General features: G+C 35.9%; 1 protein-coding gene across 24 annotated transcripts in view; it reads left to right on the top strand.

Annotated features, from left to right (window-relative positions):
* LOC118265767 (transient receptor potential cation channel trpm) overlaps positions 1-20,798 on the top strand; it is a 241,420-nt gene that overhangs the window by 26,907 nt on the left and 193,715 nt on the right. Inside the window, exons 1-2 of one of the 24 annotated variants that reach the window (XM_050695160.1) lie at positions 5,317-5,361; positions 5,967-6,176. The exons of the other annotated variants lie outside the window; for them this stretch is intronic. Coding sequence (XP_050551117.1) covers positions 6,078-6,176 — 99 coding nt within the window. The 5' untranslated portion in view covers positions 5,317-5,361; positions 5,967-6,077. Of the gene's footprint in view, positions 1-5,316; positions 5,362-5,966; positions 6,177-20,798 lie in introns of those variants that run through there. 24 annotated transcript variants of the gene reach the window in all.

Raw genomic sequence — 20,798 nt, 5'->3', positions numbered from 1 at the left:
ATATTTAGGATAAATCAACTTTTTGACTCCTGTCCACGCCTACTTATTACTACAGGTAATAAAGATATGACTAGACAAAATATGCTGCCATTTAAAAAGAAAATGGCAAAGAGCGGATTAGGATAATGGGTTAAGAAAATTGCATAAATCCTGTTCGTGTGGCGTTGGTAATCTCGGCTTTTGTTGACTCTGGCGTTATTCCTAGCTTCCACTTCAATTCGTTGCTGCCATTACTTACAATGAGTGGTTTCTCCCTCCCCCACGGTGCCAAGTATAAGCGCAAAGGTGCTAAAGTTCGTACACTCTCAGGTACAGTAAATATTGCACAGACTGTAAGCGGCTTATTCGGTACGCTTGACTTATTAGGTCGATAGCGTGGAAATATTAGGTTATATTTTGACATAAGTTGTAGTTCTAGTATTTTGTTCTCTGTGAATGATATCAGGTTTTGAATAAAGGGGATGTTTTTTTTTGAGGATGGAAATTCATCTAATTACTTCTCCCGCCCTGGGCGAGGTGAGAGGAAGTGTCAGACTTTTACTGACTAAAAATCACCCCGTTCTTACTCCTGCTTGTCAAGCTGGAGCCAAGGTAAACCCGCTAGGTAGTCTGCAGCTCCGGAATCCCCTTTATTCCGGAGCTGCTGTGTTGGGCTTATAAATCTCTGTCTACTCTTTTATAAATGGAGCCAAAGTGAATGTTTTCAATCACATTTTTCTCTGCAAAACTTTTATTGGAAGCGGAGATTGAGCCGCCGTTTATTATTTCAGAAAAATATTCGCAAAAATAACGGGAAAGGATTATGTACTGCGCTAGGAAATTGGATTTTAAAATATTGAAAATAACTATCGGATATTAAATTTTCGCTGGACAAAATATTTTATGTTGGTTACTGAATGGAATATACGTGAATGGAGAAACGATGTTACCTTCCTCTTGAAGGCGAAAATGTGACACGAAAAGATAAACATAATACTTACTTTACGAATCTTGAATAAATCTGGTAGGAAACGTACTTTCAAAGGCTCTCACCATTCTTTTACTTCGTTGGTGGAGCTATTGAGAAAATTACGGATTCCAAATTCACAGTACGAAAAAAAAACAGCTCAATTTTTGAAAACTACATTTATTTTCTATCACAAAGAGACTAATAAAGTAAAACCAATTTGAAACATTATGCATTGCGGATTTGAATAGGACCGTCGGTAGAGGGCGTACTACACAGATAATTATCAACCAGATTGGCGATATGTTAAAGAAGGGCAAAATTAAAAGCACCCTTAACAGACGAGCATGCATGAAAATACTGATACGTAGCAATTGGCGCTCCATAGTTTCTGTCTATCCCCATGGGAGACAGGCGTGAGGTTCTATATTGTCTCTCAGAAGTTTCTAAGCACATTATTTTCTCTGTATATTGAATAGTGCAAAGTAAGGTATGATTTTTAGAGTTTACAGATCATTAATCTTGTCACGACGCCTATTCACGTCGTCTTAATAGTAAATGTTGTATCACGCAGTCTGAAAATAGTTCACAGAATATGTTTTAGCTTTGATATAGTGTTTGGTGAAAGAACTGAGTCATTCAGGTCTTTTGAGATCTGTCTGAGGACATAATGGTGTAGTGTGTCGTTTGTCATGCACACATATGTGAATCTCTGACGGATATTACGGTTGGAACACTATGTTGAGTGAAGTACTGTCCCTTTACTTTGAGTAATGTAGTTTTAATGTTAGATAAAATGCATAGATCTTTAGGGAAGATCTGATTTGTATCAGTATTGATATTTGTAACTTAAAAGCAATCTTTTGGTTCCAAAGTATAGATGAATACAAGTACCTACGTATATTCAATTTTCTTCTCACCAAAATATCTTAGGCTAATGCAACAGGGCTAAGCTTTTAGGTTCACCATTGGACCTAGGACACAAATACAGATCTAATGTCATGCCTGACCCGAATCTCTAACTAAGAACTTCGTATTCAGTAGGCGTACGCGTGACTATTAGAAGCTCCAATAACTCGGTTTCCACTTGATTTATCAAAAGTAAAAGAGTTACCAATACAAATGTTTTCATAATTTCAAACCAATGAATCATTAAAATAGCAATATTTCTTTGACTGTAAAATAAAATCCTTTCTTTAAGGAAATATAGAGGTAGAACACACTTGACACACATTAATAATGTTTCTTTCACGAGCTGGAAAAACAAATTTTCTTATAAAACATGTCACAATCGTTTAAACATGAAAAGAAGGTCGTTTATTGTACCTTTTAACGACTGAATGGAACAAGCGAACAAGCGTATTGTGTGTTAAGCGAAATGTTTGTACCTCAAAAAGATCCACAGTGTTCGTGTTACATTAGAATCGAAATATGTAATTTATTTATGATCAAAATGCTCATCCTCGGCTTTCTTTAAATGCTCTGCTTGTTAAGTCGATGTAGGATTTAATACCATCTTTTTATATCTGCCAAATCTTAATGTATTTCTTTATTCTTTTTTAAAACGTTGCCCCAACGTTAGAATTTTCTCCCATGTCGTGGGTGCGTTTACAAACATACAAGTTCACATACACACGACACTCAGATCCGAAAGAATAATTTGTTGATTTCACAAAGAGTTGTTTTTTGCGGGAATCGACCCGCTACATGTTGCTCGGCAGCCGGTTAACCAACGACCGCGCCAACCGTGCAGTCGAAATTCCAATCTTTACTGAAATAATAAAGCTAAACAATATATTTCACAACACTAATCTCTAGAATAACTAATCAGAATATCAAAACAATTCCCTAGCATTAGATTGCTTGATTCATAAAAACTTTATATCTATATTAATCAAGTAGAGCACTCAGGAACACAAAGAGTAAAAATATTCACATGAAATACCGAAGAACATTAGAGCTTTAAATTAATTAAAAGTTGGAACACGAATAAAAAACATTAATTACTTGTTTGCGGTAAGAATAGGTGAACTGTTTGACCTGAATATGTAGCTTAATGGGCTCTGATAGAAATACGGTGGGAGAAATAATAGAACACGTACGAAATACCTGCCCCTTGCGACCTTTTCACCTTACTGGACAAAGGACTGTTACGTTTGGTTCCAGTTATAGTCGTAAATCGTGACGTTTAAATTGCAATATTTTATTTCTAGTTCTTCTATTGTTGTTTCGTTTCGTTGAGCCTACATACCGATATTTCAAAAGTAATTATTTACGGTTTAATTGGAATAAATGATTTGACTTTGATTTTAAGTTGTACGTTCAAATGGTAGGTTTTCGTGGTTCTTCGCTGTTGAAAGAACGGGGTGGTTTTTAGTCAGTAAGAGACTGACACTCACTCTCGCCTTGCCCAAGGCGGGAGACGTCATTGAATGATTATCCCGGCTTCCAATAAAGTTTTTTAGTGTTAATATAAATAAGTTATAATTTATATGTTTACTTACATACAATGACAGGTATATTGTTGATTAATTCTATAGCAAAATAAGAAACATATTAATGTTTAAGTACATAAGTTAGGTAGCGAATAACAAACAATGGAAGACTTCTTCGAACGAGTACCGTTTCCTATTAATTAAACCGTTTTTATGCAATCCGCAAAACAAAAAAAAAGGGTAATATAAAACAACAAAGAGAAAATTAATCCATTTACATAACATAACATTTTTTTAAACCAAACATAACGTCCATTATGTGTATATATTTCTATAATAAGCTTCTGAAAGTTTCCAAGAACGGTCAACTCTGTTTCCAACGAGCCTCAATATTCGCATGATGGCCCAATTTTTTTAGGCTACATGACCCTTTTTGTGCGCACATTTCAAGGTCCTGAAAGCCCGCTTTTTGGACTATATTTTTACGTAATATCTTAGGGATGTGCTCTTAAATGATAGTGGTTTTCAGGTTATAAGGAAGTTCGATTACACACGACACGACCACATATTTTAAGGGATATGATGTGGTATTTGTATTACAAGCTAATGATTTTCACGTAAATTGTTGAATTTTTGTGATGATACATAGGTAATGGGAAGATGTTACGTTACGAAAACATACCTTTTTAAAGTATGTCATTAAATACTCTTAGTGTGTAAGTAAGTGCAATTTGGTAATTCCCTCAGTCAAAGATAAATTATTTCAACTTATCAATACAATAAAATAAAAATAATAAAAAAATAAATTGAATATACAATTTGATGATCCACTTAATATTCGAATTTTTATTGCTAATTTTCTAGAAATAAGTCTGCTATAGACGTAAAAATCTGATGACGTCATAACGCACTATTTTATATACCCAAAAATTCATTAAAAATATCGTATTTGTTTCAAATGCTTCGTATAAATCAATAAAGGACGCGACTTTTACTCAGCCAACCTTATTAAATGGTTTTATTTAGCTTGACCTGTTTGTTTGTTTGAGTTAAATTAAGTAAATGGAATTTCTCCCCCTTCCTGACGACAGGTCGATCTGATATTTGGTACACACTCTTATTCTTACATAAAACAATTAATGTATAACTTGTTTTTGAGTAGTAGAGCAAAATTGTGTTAGGAACTTGACATTTATTTCTAAGTAAATAAACTAATGTTTTGACATTTTGATTTCTTTACTTTATTACTAGAGAATTTTCTGTGACTTTGAGCTAACCTTTGAACGTGGATTTGTGTGTGCCTATGTAATTACAACAACATGAAAAGGCCTTCATTTTGTTTTGAATTTTCGTTTGAAATGTCATGACTTTTACCCTTTTCCAGCTTGTTTCAGAAATTAATGTCTCCGCTGTACAATAATTTATTTCTCGATACTTATTTATGTCTTGTTTATCTTCAATCAGCTAATAAACACACCATTTAAATTGGTTTTGTATTTTGAAACATTTAACTTAAATGACTTCATGCAATTGATTATTTTCTGATTGTTGATTACTTCTCCCGACTTGGGCGAGGTGAAAAGGGAATGTCAGACTCTTACTAAAAAAACCCACCCCGTTCCTACTCCTGCTTTTCTAGCTAGAGCTCCGGTAAACCTGCTCGAGTCCGCAGCTCCGAATCCAACTGACGCTTAACTTTGATATTTCTTACTGTTCATTATACGTATTTATTCTAGTACTTTTTATAGATATCGATTAAACTATAAATAATTAAACGACTGAGCATGAAATAATGCAGCTTGAATTACCTACTTTCCTGTAGCTATCGCGCAATAATCATTATTCAAACAATTAAAACGTTCCCCCTTACAAGGTTAAGTCGTCGCGTCACCAAGGAGGATGCGTTTATTTAAACTGTTGTCAGTGTGATTCGTTGCGCCGCCATTTCCACATTTGAATTAGTTCTAATTTCAAATTTCGGTTGGTGTAGTGTTCTTTTTGTGTGTTTTTTTTTTATTTTAAAACTTCTTTTACTGTGTTCATTGTCTATGGTTTTGAGAGTGGTGAAAAATACGTTTAGTTATTACAAAAAATCTAGTGATGAATATAAAAGGTTTTATTGGACTAGGGATTAAAAGGGCCTGTTTTATCTACCGTGGTTCCATCAAAATTAGCATAAACCCTTGTATAGTACTCGTTTGAAGTGGGAACAACCATTTGCAATTCAATACAAATTAATAGGTAGAGTAACTAGTAGCTAATTGGCTGAGGCCCTCGAAACGGTTGATACAACATTGTAATGAATTTGTTTTATTTGTTCAAAGCTTAAAGTACTCAGTTGGTACAAATTATTCAGATGTTGAGATAATTTTACTGAATTAGTTCTCAACTACTGGTATTTGAACGATTATTTTGTTTCAATTTAATGTTAAATTACATGCAAGATTATTCATAGTTATTTTTTTTTTATATAGGCTGAACAATCTAATACCATTTTTAAGTTTAATGTTTTTTAAAATTAAATTCTGTCAGATATTAAAACTAATTATGTACTTTTACTAGACTTTATCTTTGATGTTATGTAGATTTTTTCTAGAAAATGTCATTGATAATCATTTGACGACTGTAAACTACGACTAGATAAATAAAAAGTGTGTGTGTTTATTAAAAAAACTTAAAGTGTAAGAAATGTGACGATGACGTCACTGGGCATCCCCACGGAGGCTCCAGTCCACACCATATTGTTCACGTCAGCATACACGCAGAAGAATCCTATCAAAGCTGTAGCGAAGAAGGTAAGGGTAGTTTAAAGACATTAGAATAGGGATGATGACTATAGAATAGGTAGGAAAATTAAAAATCCGTTTAGTCGGGCATTTAATGAAAAAATAATACAACGTTTTATCCTTAGTATTGTTATCTTATTAGTTTAAGAGTGGGAGCAAATACGTAATTTCTACGTATAAAATGTACCTAGAAGTGACGTTACGCACTATTTCAAATCACTATATCTTCGAAAGTATTTGCTTCTGTAAGAAAATAAAATATACATGTCTAATGTTTTAAAATAACTAATTTATAAGACGGAGACGGGCAATAAAATAAAAATTGGTCGAAGTAATATTGTACCTACTATAGTCAGTCAGCTGGAATAAGTACATTTCTGAATAAAGCCCTTCTTTTTAAGATAGGACTAGCCCTAAGATGGGACCCCCAATTTCACAGTTAGGTCCCGGGACAGAACAGGATGAGACCCTTTCAGGCTTTATATTTGCCTTCTAAACACCGCGTCGTCGCCCAAGGCGGGAGAAATCAATGGATGATTTTCCCCTCTTAAAGAAACATTCTGTATATTTAAATTTCATGAACAGAAAATACAACAAAATATTGACGTCTTATAGGGTAAACGTCCACAGGTCCGAATCGTACGCATCGCACGCATCGTGTGCATTCCCTATGACGTCATCAACACGCATCGCATGTAGGCATTGCTCATTGGACGCAGTTGTATGAGTTTCTATACAAGACAAACTAAAATCCGTTGCGTGGAATGCGTATGATGGAGGCCTGTGAACGCGTACCTTTAGAGGGTAAGATGTCAAAGACGACATGACGTTTATAATTGGACAAGAATACAACTTATTTAAATCCCACAATGTAAAGTAAAACAATATTCATTTATATTTTTCCAAAACATTCCGTTCAATCTCTTTATGTTTTTGGTATTCGTAAAAAAAATAAAATCACAAAGTAAAAAAAAACCGCAAACAGGATAAATTCAAATATTGACTTCAAGTTTTATTTTTAATGACATTCCATTTTTAAATTTTCGTTCATTTTGTTTTGTTTTGTTACCGTCCCGTCACCAACGCGACGCCATGACAGTGTCACAGAGTATAAATATATGTATAATCTACAAACAGAAATAATGTCGAACTTGTAACTATGTAGTTGTTTATTCGTGTTCAAATAATGATTAATGGGTTATTAAAAAGACATTTTGTTTTTTACAAAACTATTTTTCCGTGACAAATAAATAAATAATGCATAGATAATAAATAGTTTTCGGAGTTGTGTCGGAGTAGAGGACATAAATAGTACACGTGGAAAATCACAGCTTAGTTCGATATAAAGTTAGACATTAACTTAGACTGTAGGTACTAATGAGTTAGGGAAAAATATTGGAAGCTTTTGACAACGGTGTTTTCTGTAGGTATTTTAGTTAATTATTATGTTATCGGCTTACTAACGTAACTGTTTAACGAGGAACTCGACTAGTTTCAAGCCATGCAAGAGGCTCATATTCATGAGAACCATTCTGCAACACACGACGCGGGATTGTCGCGCTGCTACTGAGTAAGTGAATGAGTAACTCGATAACATAATAATTTATTTAGTTTGTCTCACGAAAGTTATAATAAAATGAAAATAGAAACTCACTAATTGTAAAGAAAAAAATAACAAACGACGTGTAAAATTTCTAGGGACCACCCGACACTGGCAGTATGGTTTACAAAAGTAAATTCTCTGAAAGGATTTAAAACACGATAGCCATTGAAGAAGAAAAAACTATTTTTAGGAAGGCAAATGATTATTTAGGTCAGGCAACCCTAAAAAACAGCCGCCATTATTACGTCAAAGTATTAAAAAGTTATTATTCAAAGTCCGACGTGTGACAAGGGATTTGTGATTAATTCATTGTTTTATTTGATTCAGTTGATAAGCAAGTAATATATAAATAAACACTGTCCGTCTGACGTATTCTATTGATTAACTTTATTTATTTAAGTTAAGAACGGCTTTTTTGACGTAATTCATTGTTTTAGTGATATTTTTTTAACCTATTTTTTCTAGTAGGTACATTGATCTTTCTAAAGGTTTTAGTAGATTTTATAGTAGATATGTGTATTGGATTTACCTCATAGGTACAATAAAGAAGATGTTTCTACATTTTCATCCTTTCATTCATGCGCCATTCCTGCATCTCTAATCCTCATTTTATTTAAGCCTTTGAAAGCGGACAGAATATTGTTGAGGGCAAATCCTGCGTTATCGTGTCCCACATATCGTCACCCTCCCGGCTAACTGTCCTAACTACCAATTGATGTTTTTCCAGGGCAATCGTTTTTAGATGCGTTATTTGTGGCTTTATCAATGAATTAAAAAGTTTTTTTATATAGGTCTTGGCTTATTCTTTAATTTTGTAGTCGCCCTAAAGCCCTAAGGTATCTATTAAATGTCAGTGCAGATACGTCGGTTTGTGAGATACGACAGTTAGCGGGGAGGGCGACGATATTTTCCCCAATGGCGTTCAACGTGTTAAATCACTTTATTTTCCTTCGTTTGTAAAATAGTGTCACTCACAAAAACAAGCAAAAAATAAAAGCCTTCACAGTAACTTTTTGCTCAATACCGCTCTATGTACTAACTGAATCTAAAGTACTTTCGTGGCAGATTTTCCTTAGGAGATGAAGAAGATGAAGGTCATCTTCATAAGGGACGGTATCGGCTTCATGGTAGAAAAAAATATAAAAAAAACTTAAGTACTATCAAAGAATAATTTATTCCAACTCAAACCTTACAATGTATCCTTAAAATCAAGTTGTATGACGAAGAAGAATTTAATCTAACAAATAACTGGCCAGTGCACATGCACTCGAATCCCGCACAATTTAATCTGTGGCCGGCGAATGCGGGAACGTCTTTTCATTACTTACTCTGTGCTCCGGAAAGCCGGGATTTTGTGTGGATTCTCTATCTTACATTTTCTTTAGTAAATACTTGTAGCATCTCTTTGTAATTACCGGGACGTTACAGGATAGAATATTATTTTAAAAAAGATTTGAATGAATGAGATTTTGTTTTCTGATAGGTTTTGTTAAGGTTTTCGGGTTTCTACCTGAGATACGGAGATGTTACAATTTTATTATAGTTCCATAGAGTACCTACGTTACTCAGGTATATTATAGCTATTTTTTCGTATCTAAATTTCTATATGGTAATAAATTAAACACTCACATTTTATCACGATAGGTAATCCATTTTTGCAGTTGAAGTCACTTACTCTACTAGACCCTATTCTGCTATCTACTGTATTAATACAGACATCTTCTATACTCAGAAAAATTGTTACCCACAAGTAATAAAAATATCTACAAAAGAATTTAAAATCTCACTTTCTTTTTTCTACACCGAAACAATTTTGTACCAACGTTTTTCTCTAAGAAAATTTGCAACGTCCTTAAGTCAGCGTCTTGGATCCTCAACACAAGTAATGTGCCAACATGTGTTCCCCTACATTATTGTCAGTCCCACTACCAATAACTTCAGACTCGAAGCACGTACGAAAATATATTTTCCTATTTTCCACTCTCGACTAAACAAGTAATAAAGTAATCAGTCTGTCTGTCGTATCAATGTCATGAAATAAGCTTATACTCAATCCAATGTTACCTGTGGGCTGTGACAACTTGACTATTATATTATGGACCTTGTTAGTGGTATAAAAATAGAATCCGGACTACTTTTATTGTAGTTCTTTTTTTAGTGGTTAGTACGAGTTATATGTCGCGTTGGTTGTCATAGATTTATTGTTTTTGATGCTTTTGGTAAGGTCATGGATTTGGGATTCGTATTTCAACAAATTATAGTAACTTCAAATTCAAATGTTCGCTTTGTGGTGGCCCAGAGGTTTAAGACAACCACTTCTCATTTATACATATATTCTTAGGGATCAGAAAGCATAAATTCCCTAAGAAAAGGAGAATCCTCCGACAAGCGGGCTAGCTTGGCGGGCATTGCGGGCACAGTTGTTTATTAGGGTTTTCTATGCATGTTTTTACGCATGTAAACTTAAAATGTGCGATATATTTATGACGTCATCCGTTGTTTTGTTCGCCGACAAATGGGAGAGACCTCTATTCCATTTTCTCAACTAGTTCTAGACTCCATTTTACGATCAAGGAATTTGGATTTCAGAAGCCCAGTTTTTCCGAAGTATAAAAGTAATACATTATCATACACTCATATATACCAAACCGCGATTTGTTTCGCCCTTTGTTCCCTTTGAAATACGCCCACTCTATCGGGGGTTAGTCTATTTCCCTTGTAAATCCAGGCATCTATCTAGCCCTCGCTAGTATTCAACACACCGATGTAATGTGTTATGCAAATTAATGCCTTTTGTAGCCTTGTTTAGAGCCTAATATTTATTGTATGTAAAAATGAAAGCGCTTTATAAATAACCTTTTTTTTGGCTTTGTGGATTTGTTTGTTATGATGAGGTTCTGGCTTTGATGTCTGATTGAGAATCTGTTAATGCTATGGTCGACACCGTTACACCAAACTTTAATGTCGTGAAATAATATAAACAGCTTGATCGTCATTATCATTAGAACTTGTAGCGGGATATTTAGCATGTTTACCTATTAATTTATTTTTGTCTCCGATATTTCCCCGTTGCAAGTCCTAATGATATTGTTAGTGACCAAGTCAGTTTAAAAACTTATGTTGATCGTCAATGTTTCGAAAATATTCGACCAGTTTCAAGCCACGACCGGGGCTCACAATTAAAAGATATGCAAACACACCCCTTTTTACTCAAACATAGACATATTTACCTGCATGCCTTTCAACTTAGTTTACTGTTTTCAAAGACCATTGTGCACCATGAATACGGCGATAAAATGATTACAATCTGATCCTAGATAAGTATCGTTATACTATTTGCGTATGCGCATAATGATCCGCAGGTATTTATGACGTGTGCGCGTCATAATAGACCTAGAGCTGTTGTTTATCTTTAACGACTTTATTTAATGTCAATTTCTTATGGAACTTGTGGAAAGAGCTAGGGTGGTGACCAAGTATGTATTAACTGCCTCTTCGTCCGAGTGGTTGTAAGTGCGACTGCAGGGCAAGGGGTCTCGGGTTCGATTTCCGAGTCGAACGAAGTATTGCAGGGCTTTTTTCTGTTTTTCGAAAAATTCTTAGAAGTAGCACAGAGTCTGGAAATGTGCCCGGTATATGGTACTAGGCTCACATATAACCTATCAGTGTACATTGTACAGTGGCATTACATGCCAAAATGTACATCTTTGCCTACCACTTCGGGGATAAAGGTCGTGACGATATACCTACAAAAAAAATACACATGGTACGAATGAATGTGCGGTTGTCTTAGTGGTCGATGATTTCACAATAGGGTCATCCCTATTTCGAGGGCACTAAAACAAACTAAAAAGTACCTTAACCTTCTATAAATACGTGCGTACTTTGCTTGCGCCACAGTGACGTTACACAATTCAATTTACCACACCACTACATTACAAGGATGATTTTAACGACTTGAATTTGTAACGCAATTGCCAGTAAGTAAAATATTTATATTCAACCACTTGCTTGCAGCCATGGGCTTTTTATAGGGATTTTTACGATGCTTTTCAATTGATCGAGTACTTTTATATGGAATCACTTTCGACAGCCCTGACGTAAGGCTGGGTTCCACTGCGGATGATTTATTGTTGTTAATATTAAGCTTCTTGCTGAGGTTGGCTTTTTGCGGGGCGATCTTAGAGAGTGTATTTTTGTTTTCGGCGGGGAAAATTATCCAATGACTTCTTATGCCTTGGGCGAGGCGAGAGGGAGTGTCAGACTCTTACTTTTTTTTTAAACAAAACGTTGCCCCACTTTATCCCCGTCGTGGCTGCGTTTACAAACATATAAGTTCACATACACATGATACCCAGACCCGAAACAACAATTTGTAAATTACACAAAGAGTTGCTCCGTCCGGGAATCGAAGCCGCTTCGCGTTACACGGCAGCCAGTTACCCAGCCACCGCGCTAACCGTGTAGTCGACTACTGACTGAAATTAACCCCGTTCCTACTCCTGCTTTAACCTCAGTCCTAACCCACTAGGCAGTCCTCAGCTCCCGCTTAAAGTAGGTATGGAACAGGGGATAGTTACAGATTCCCACTACTATTATGTGGTTCCGCAGTTGATAGGTAGTAAAAATCAGTCAAAAATGGCCTTCTTATTTATGTATTTGTTAAATGTAATGTTCCATTTGTAAGTAACTGAAAAGTATTTCTTTTCTTTTTGTGAAACATTCAGAATGGTTTTAGGCTCCGATCGGAGGTAATAACAATCTGTACTCAAATGTAGGCCCTTTTTTCGAATATAAATGTTACGACGTCTTCCCTTTTTCGTCTTATTCGCTTTCAATAATTTCGAGCACTTCGAAGTAAAATTAATGAGCATTCTACAATTTCATAATTATGAAACCCACAAACACAACAATAACAATAAAGAATTGAAACAAAGATAAAGACATTTAGTCAGTCAGTAAACTAGTAAGTTTTAAGTGTGGGAGAACCATGCTTCGGCACGTATGGGCCTTCTCGACCGGAGTGATACCACGGCGTCACAGAAAATGGACGTGAAACAACACTTACGTTGTGTGAGTTACTGGAGATACCGGAGGTCCAATTACCCCCCTTTCCAATCTTCCCAATCCCCGATTCCCCAACAACCCTTAAATTCCTAACCTCAAAAGGCCGGTAACACACTTGTAACGCCTCCGATGTTTCGAGCCTGCCTATGGGCGGCGGCGATTGCTTTGCATCATCCGTCTGCTAGTTTACCGGCTTATACCATAAAAAAAGTAAAATAACTGAATAAGCAAAAGTAAATAAAAATACAAGCAACAGTGTAAATCAATACCAACAACTCCGTCCTGTAGCCTGTAGCAGCCTAATTAAAATCACATCAAACTTTAGCGTAATCTCAGAGCAAAATCAACATAATCGCAATCACGGAAACACGCCTTAAATGCCATCTAAACCAGAACGCCATTTACACCACGTACCAACAAACCATCATCAACTTTATACCTTTAGAAATAGAGTTTCAAATGGCCTGACGTGCTCGTCGAGATATGTCGTTATGGTAGCGAATGTGTTTGATTGAAGTAATGCCATGCAATTTGTGTGATCAATGGCGCTATGACGTAGATAGCTTGACAGCCCTGAAGTGTTAAACAAACAGTGTAGTTTCAAATGAATACCAACCTTAATTTGATATGTGTAGGGTTTATTTTTACGTTTGTGTTATGTTACTGTAAAGTACTAACAAGGGATGAATGATACCTTTTTTAAATTAAGGGTCGTATTTCATTAGGCCAATATAATCGCATGGTGTCCAGACTCACAGATACATCTGAACAAACATTCGTTTTATTTGGTCGCCTGAAAATGTTGGTTATGCGTTTTGCAAATGTACAACCAATTTAATACCAGGCGAGATTATCTCGACATACTTGTATACATTTTGTTTATCTAAAAATCACGGTTTACTCAAGTACATTAATTGAGAAAAGCTCTACTAGTTTCGAGTCACAGAGGGACTCTTCATCATGAGCACCGTGCGCAGACGGGATCTCCAATTGTAATTTTTAGTTAATTTCACATGTCTCACGATAGTCATTATAAAAATATTTTGTTAATTACCAAGCTGTCAACATGGGCTGTTCTGTCGTGATAAAATTGAGATCTATGGCTGTATTTTGTATGTACACTTTTTCGAACAACTCCTTAGTCTTGTAGTAACAATCACATATCTTACTAATGCATTTATGGATAAACACATCAAAACATTTCAATACACTTAAACAATTTCAACTACATAAAACGGAGTTCAAGTGAAACTGTATGAAAAAAACTTGTATAGAAAAATATCAACACCGGATGTATGAGAAAAATATCTTGTATGTTTACATTAAAAACTGTTTACATGAAACTGCAGCCAATGAATAGAATAGTGTAATGTAATTTTCAGAAGACGATCTAGTTCATACCGGTTATAATGGAAACACACACACACACACATGGTATGTGTGATGGCGGCTTGCTCGCTGAAAACTATAAAAGATTTTCGTTACTGATTGACTGATTGACTTTTTTATGGGATTAGCTGGTAAACGCGCAGATGTATCTGATAGTGTCTATAGGCGCCGCCTATGGACGGATGGAAAAAATGGGAGTCCACTATTTGTACGTACAAAGTCGTTGGCAGTAGCTACTTAGTCTAAAATAAGAAAGTAATGACTTGACTTGTTATGCCAATTGCCATACATCGAGCATAATACACAAATCCTCAATATTGATTCATTTTGAGTGTATATCTGAAAAATCATCCATCTCTTATCGCAGAATTGACAGACGATTAGGTTTTAATTCAGCCATCATCGATATTACATATACCTTTGAAATATCATTTCAATTCTTCTATAGCTTCATTGTAGAATCAATAACTGTTTAAATAACCAGGTACTAGGTACAATAACGTCTCCATTCTCCATTGTATTGCACTTACTAATGCAGGCTGCTCTAGTTGCGTACCATGTAATTAGGTATCGGCATGTAAACGACGTTTCTATGACGATCTAGAACAAACAAATTGAATATTTTTTTATTACTTATCCTGTGTTGCCTTACATTTGTCGAGCGACATTGTTGACTGTGCGACAAGGAACAGTTTCAACAATGTCGCGGCGATGTCGTCTGACGTTTCATGACGTCGTTCGACATCGCCCGATGTCTCTGAGGCCACATGTCGCTCGACAAATATTCCCAGTGGAGACGAGGCTATTAAGAACATCAAACTATGCCAAATTGTCGATTTTAAGAATGTTTAGTGTTTTATAACAAAATGGAAAACATCAATGGTTACCGTTGTCACACTTAATGATTATGAGCCCCGGTATGGCTCAAAACTAGTCGAGCATCGCTGAAATTATTTAAGTACTAAACATTATTTAATTTCACATAACCTAACCTTCGTAAATGACTAGTGAACAAGTTTTTAAGCTGACATATAGGTATAGTTTACTACAGAAATCAAAAGCTCATTTCCTCAACAGTAGTCTATGATTAAGTAATTTTCTTGCTTACCGTGTGTATACATATAGCGGCTTATGTACCCAAATAGCGTTCAACCAGTACTGACGAGGGTATAAGCGGGTCGTTAGTTGTCAAATATAATAATTTGGGTATTGAACTTACAAGTCTATTGAACTTACCAAGTTTAGGAATTTGACCAAAGTCTTCCGCATTGTTTCACTTTGATAAAGGTATTAAGGAAGAGTTGTACGCTTAATGATATTGTGGAACGCTGGCTATTTTGTTAGGAGTGAAACTACTAGTTTTACAATTTTTATTCAAAGTCAAAGTCAAAGTTGAAGTCAAGGTGAAAGTCAAAGGCGTATGCCATATACAGCGTGTAACAAAATAGCCATATATATCAAGAAGCCCTGATGAATACAGGTTGAATAGAATGTCTACACAAAGTTTCAGCTTAAAAATATGTCTTGATTTCAAATCATACAAACGTGTCACAACACTACAGGGATCACTCGCTAATATTACGAAACATTTCTTCTGTCAATCTGATCTCCTAGTACCTGTCTACCTAATTTTGATACGCGCGGCGGTGCGATTGGAAAAATTCATAACTTGGTACCATGAAAACATAAATTTAAAAAACTCTTCCCGTATCGTTTGTTATGTTATCTAGAAACCATGCAATTGATATGTATACCCCCTTTTTGTTACACGTTGTATAAGCCAACAATATAAAACACAGTATGTCTCGTGTGGATTCGCGTTCCGGCTCACGAAGAGTTAACCCACCTGTGGTAGGAGTAAGAGAACGTGATAAGTATCTGCTGTTACTATAGGTACAATCTTAAGAGGAGGAACCTCCTTTTAAGAAGTTTAGCATCTTCAGCAACATTTCAGTTCTTATGTATGTACAAATACATCTTATTTTCATATAATGACACATTGCATATATATCGATCATGTATTGTATGAATGATCTACTGACGCAACACAAAGTGCCGTAAAAATATGGAGCTGTGATGTGTTTCAAATACTTAGAATGAAATATTAACATTTCATATTTCATGTTTTGGTCGAAGTTTTTTTCGTACAGACATGGTCTATTGTCACACCAAATAAGCGATGAATTTACTGAGAATTGGAACAAATAGACACCAGCTTTGCTTACTAGATATATATCTTCTTTTCCTCTAATAATATCTTCTGATTTGTTTCGTTGCGGGATCCAAGACAGTTACTCATGTCTCTGGGACTCGCCAGACTTCAGTGTTCCGGTGTTTTCATGGTTGTATGCGGTACCGGAGGTACGGTATGGGAGGTTGTGGCGGGCTTGGCCCATTTAAAATTCCGTGACAGTCTTATGCTTACATTACGCTTAACATCTACCTTTACCAGGTGGTCTGTGCTGATCATAATATAAAAGGTTCCAGATACTCTGACCACGCCACCTTACATATACATTTTTTACAATTACCTATTTATTTAACAAATTATGAGTTACAAGATACACCAATTTGTTGCAGGTGAAAAATATGCCATTTCATGTGACATTGACTTCTAATAAAAACAGGAATTTATTCAGACGTGGGGAAATAGGGCGCAAGGGAATACGGAACTGAAAGGGGAGAGAGCGTATATTGGAGTAATGTTATTATGTGTAACCAATTTTGCCTGACTTCCCTTTATTTCTCTTTGAGGTCTATATTATATGTGGAAAATATATCTAAGTGTGTCGTGTGTGTGATTGTTGTAAGTGCACTTGTTGAGTTCAAGGTTTCTAGATCAATCGTTGGTTTCCGAAAAGTGTTGTTAGGGACCATCGATTACTAATGTGATCATAATTTTGCCTGCCTGACGATGGGGTATGTGAAGATGCAGCGTATAGGAGACTCATAGTTTTTAGTAATTGACTTTCACAAGTCGCTGATAATCTTTACGTAAAACTTTAAACTTTTACCTTAAACTTTTATTCCATAAACTTAAGGAAACGAAAAATAAATAATTAGTAGCTTATCTCCTTTTACACTATAAATAGACCCAATTCTATAAGCCTGTCAGAAGTATCAGACACCATCACTAAAAAAATCTAAACCAATAGACGAATAGTTCTAAACAACTGAAGCACACCGCACTACCGTACTCTCAACAGACATTTATACTATGTAGACAAGACCAAGGTAACAGGTAACACATTGAAAGATCTACCTAACAGGTCTAACTTAAGTTAAAGCTGCAACTCGCAACTGGCAAAGTAAATAAGTAGAGCTATGAAGGCTTTAACTTAACTACAACTTGAGTACTTAGTAACATAGTTGGAAATCTAGGCAAGTTGCTTGAAAGCTATTTAAAGTTGGGCTAGAATTAGGTAGATTGTCTCGGAAGTATCTAAATTCCTAAGACAACGTGCATAGGGACGTGCATGCATGCGAGATTACACAATAGATTGGTTTTTCGTTTAGAATTAAATCAGGAAAAGTAATTTACAACATTTTCAGCTGTTTTAAAGTCAAGTCAAAGTCGAAGCTTTTATTCCAATTAAACCATAAATAGGTACTTTTGACATGACAGCACATAAAAGAATAAATAATAGTCTGTCAATCCGTTAAGCTAGGTGCTCGTTCTAAAGTGTAACGTAGAATGGAGAAGAACGAGTAAGAAACTCCATTTGTGGTGCAGACTCTAATAACGAAAAATCCAACAAGACCAACGAAAAATCTAAATCTAAAAGACTAAAGTGATAGACTTGTCTTAGGCGAAGATCTTGTTGCCGGAATGTCAAAATAGATACTTATTCATATAAGAAAAATAAGGGATTTTGGACAGGTTTCAGACTTTATGATAACCTGTATGTTTATGATACCTGTACTTAAAAATAAACCGACATTTTTACGATTACTCCAAGATAAAATATAGCAAAGTTTCAAACTCATAAATTCTCGGAAGAAGAATATATTCAGTGTCTGTATAGTGAATATAGTGTCTATATTTTTCCGAACTGAGAATCGAACCAGAAACCCAGTGATTTGCAGCTTCAACAGTATGTCTTGTGAAAAATCAATGCAGGAGTTGGGTAATAATTCAGTTGGTTCATTCTGATAAAAACATCTGATCTAATTTCAGCGAGCGTTTTTACGTTTGAATGATTGGTGGAGTAAGTCATAAGCGGTAGCGGAATAAAGACATAAATAATGTGTTGGTTGTGATACCCGGGTCGGGAAAGTATTTTGGAATAAGGTTTTAATAATTATTTTATTTTTGGTTTTTCCCTGGAGCAACACTTTGAGTGATCCACAAATTGTTTTAGGTCTGGATGTTTTTGTATATGAACATGCATGTTTGTAAACGGACCGCCCACTATCCAGGAGAAAATTCTAGTGTGGGGAAACGTCTCAGTTAAAAAAATACCTTAGAAAAAAATTGCAGTAGTTGCATGGAATCCCAGAGACAATAATAGAGGAAGTGTTGATATATCTACATAATTATGAGTACCTCTGTTTACCTCTTCTAGGATTACAATGACATTATGCGTGTTGTTTAAATTATTTAATTTATTCTCTAATCTTAAACAAAACAGTGAGGGATTTAACGACACTCAACAACACCAATATCTTTTGATTTGATTTGATTTCAGCCATGATCGTCCCACTGCAGGGCAAAGGCCTCCCTACCATCCTTCCACTCCTCTCTGTTTAAAGCTTTTTGTGCTTTACTTAAAATATGATAGAGAAGGGAACATAGTACCTCCTTCTTACCAACTTGATATCGAGGACATGTCAACTAATCTGTTATTTATGGAGCCTTAGATAGTGAGGGAAAGAGCTGTTACACACCTAGATATAATTTATTGCTGTATTAAGACGTTGTGCGGGTTATTATCTTGCTGGGTAGACAGGACGAGCTCTTTATCTTAAGGACAATGTACAAAAAATGGGTACAGTAAGGCATTTTAAGTATTAACACTCCTATCACGCCTATTATTATGGAACTAGCTGATGCCCGCGGCTTCGCTGCGGACTTTGTGACTAATAAAAGTAGTCCAAGTTACGTTAAGTGCTTAGTACATCAACTACCTACCAAAGAAAATCCTGTTAAAATCAGTCCAGCCATTTTAGAGATTAGCCGAATTAAATAGACAGACAAGCAGACAGACAAAAATTGTAAAAAATAATATTTTGATGTATGTTATATCGTATTCATACGTAAGTAGAAAAATGCAGTTATTTGAATATTATAAACTGTAGAAAGGATGGATGAAAACAGATTTACGAAAGAAGTATACAAGGCAAATATGAGTGGGACCGTCGGTAGAGGGCGCCCCAGACGGACATATAGCGACCAGATTGGCGATATATTAAAAAAGGGCCAAATTAAAAGTACCTTTAACCGACGAGCATGCATGAAAAGACTGATGACTGTTGATGAAGCGAAAGAAGTGTGTAAGAACCGTGGCAATTGGCGTTCCATTGTCTCTGCCTACCCCCATGGGAGACAGGCGTGAGGTTATGTATGTATGTATTGTTAGGGATTACCAGTACCCCACCATAAGCTTACTATAAAAGCGTGAGCTAACCCGCGCTCACCCCTTTTTTGTCCAACATCACTCGGAGCGGCAACATCGTTCAAGTTCTGTGAGATCTATATTTTTCATGTTATTTAATTAATTGTTGATTGCTACTTTTACATTCTTGTGTGTGCTAAGTGATCGTTGTTTTGTTCCTATTAAAATTTATACTAGTAAGTAGATAAGTGTTGATTGTAATCATAATTCAATTGAGAATAAACGAACATTAGAGGTAACTACCTCCTAATTTGTTTTTTTTAATAAACACCACTTCTGATCGCTAAAATCAGAAGTGGGATAAAGAACTACACTGCTCACGTTTTTGTTATAAATCAAGGAACAGAATAACGGTCACTTTTAATTACTATTTGTCTATTATTGACGTGTGGTTATTTGTTCTGTGTTTTCATTGTGTGCGTTAAGTGAGTGCTAACTATGCCCAAGCGGTCTCGTCATCGTCGATCGCAAAGTAGGTCACGTAGACGTTCGAACGATTCGCGAAACGGGTCCGTGAGTGATGAATCTGCGCATACCCCGCCTAAGGAGGCCCACAAGCCGCGTCGTAATCCCCGTCGCGAACGTAGCGATTCAAGAGACGTTTCATTCTACCCCCATCATGATAATCGCGACCGTTACCGTTCCCGATCTAAATCGTCACGCCTGCGTTTACGTGATAGTCCCCCGCGCTCTAGGCATCCTTCGCGTGACAATGGCAACGCATTACAAAGTACCCTCAGTGACATCATGACGAAACTTAGTGCCATAGAACGTGCAAATATTTTCAGTAACCCGTTGCAAAACGCTAATCAAAGTTCAACTACCATGAACCCTGTGCATGAGGTCACTCCGCGTCTTAGTAGTCCGACAGACTTGACCGCTGTTCCGCAACAAACTCGCGTGGACAACTCCGAGGATTTTTCAACAACCATTCGTACTCCCGATCCAACTGTTCGC

Source organism: Spodoptera frugiperda, chromosome 7 (assembly GCF_023101765.2).
Source record: "Spodoptera frugiperda isolate SF20-4 chromosome 7, AGI-APGP_CSIRO_Sfru_2.0, whole genome shotgun sequence".
Taxonomy (NCBI): Eukaryota; Metazoa; Arthropoda; class Insecta; order Lepidoptera; family Noctuidae; genus Spodoptera; species Spodoptera frugiperda.
This window is presented reverse-complemented; position numbering and strand designations above follow the sequence as displayed.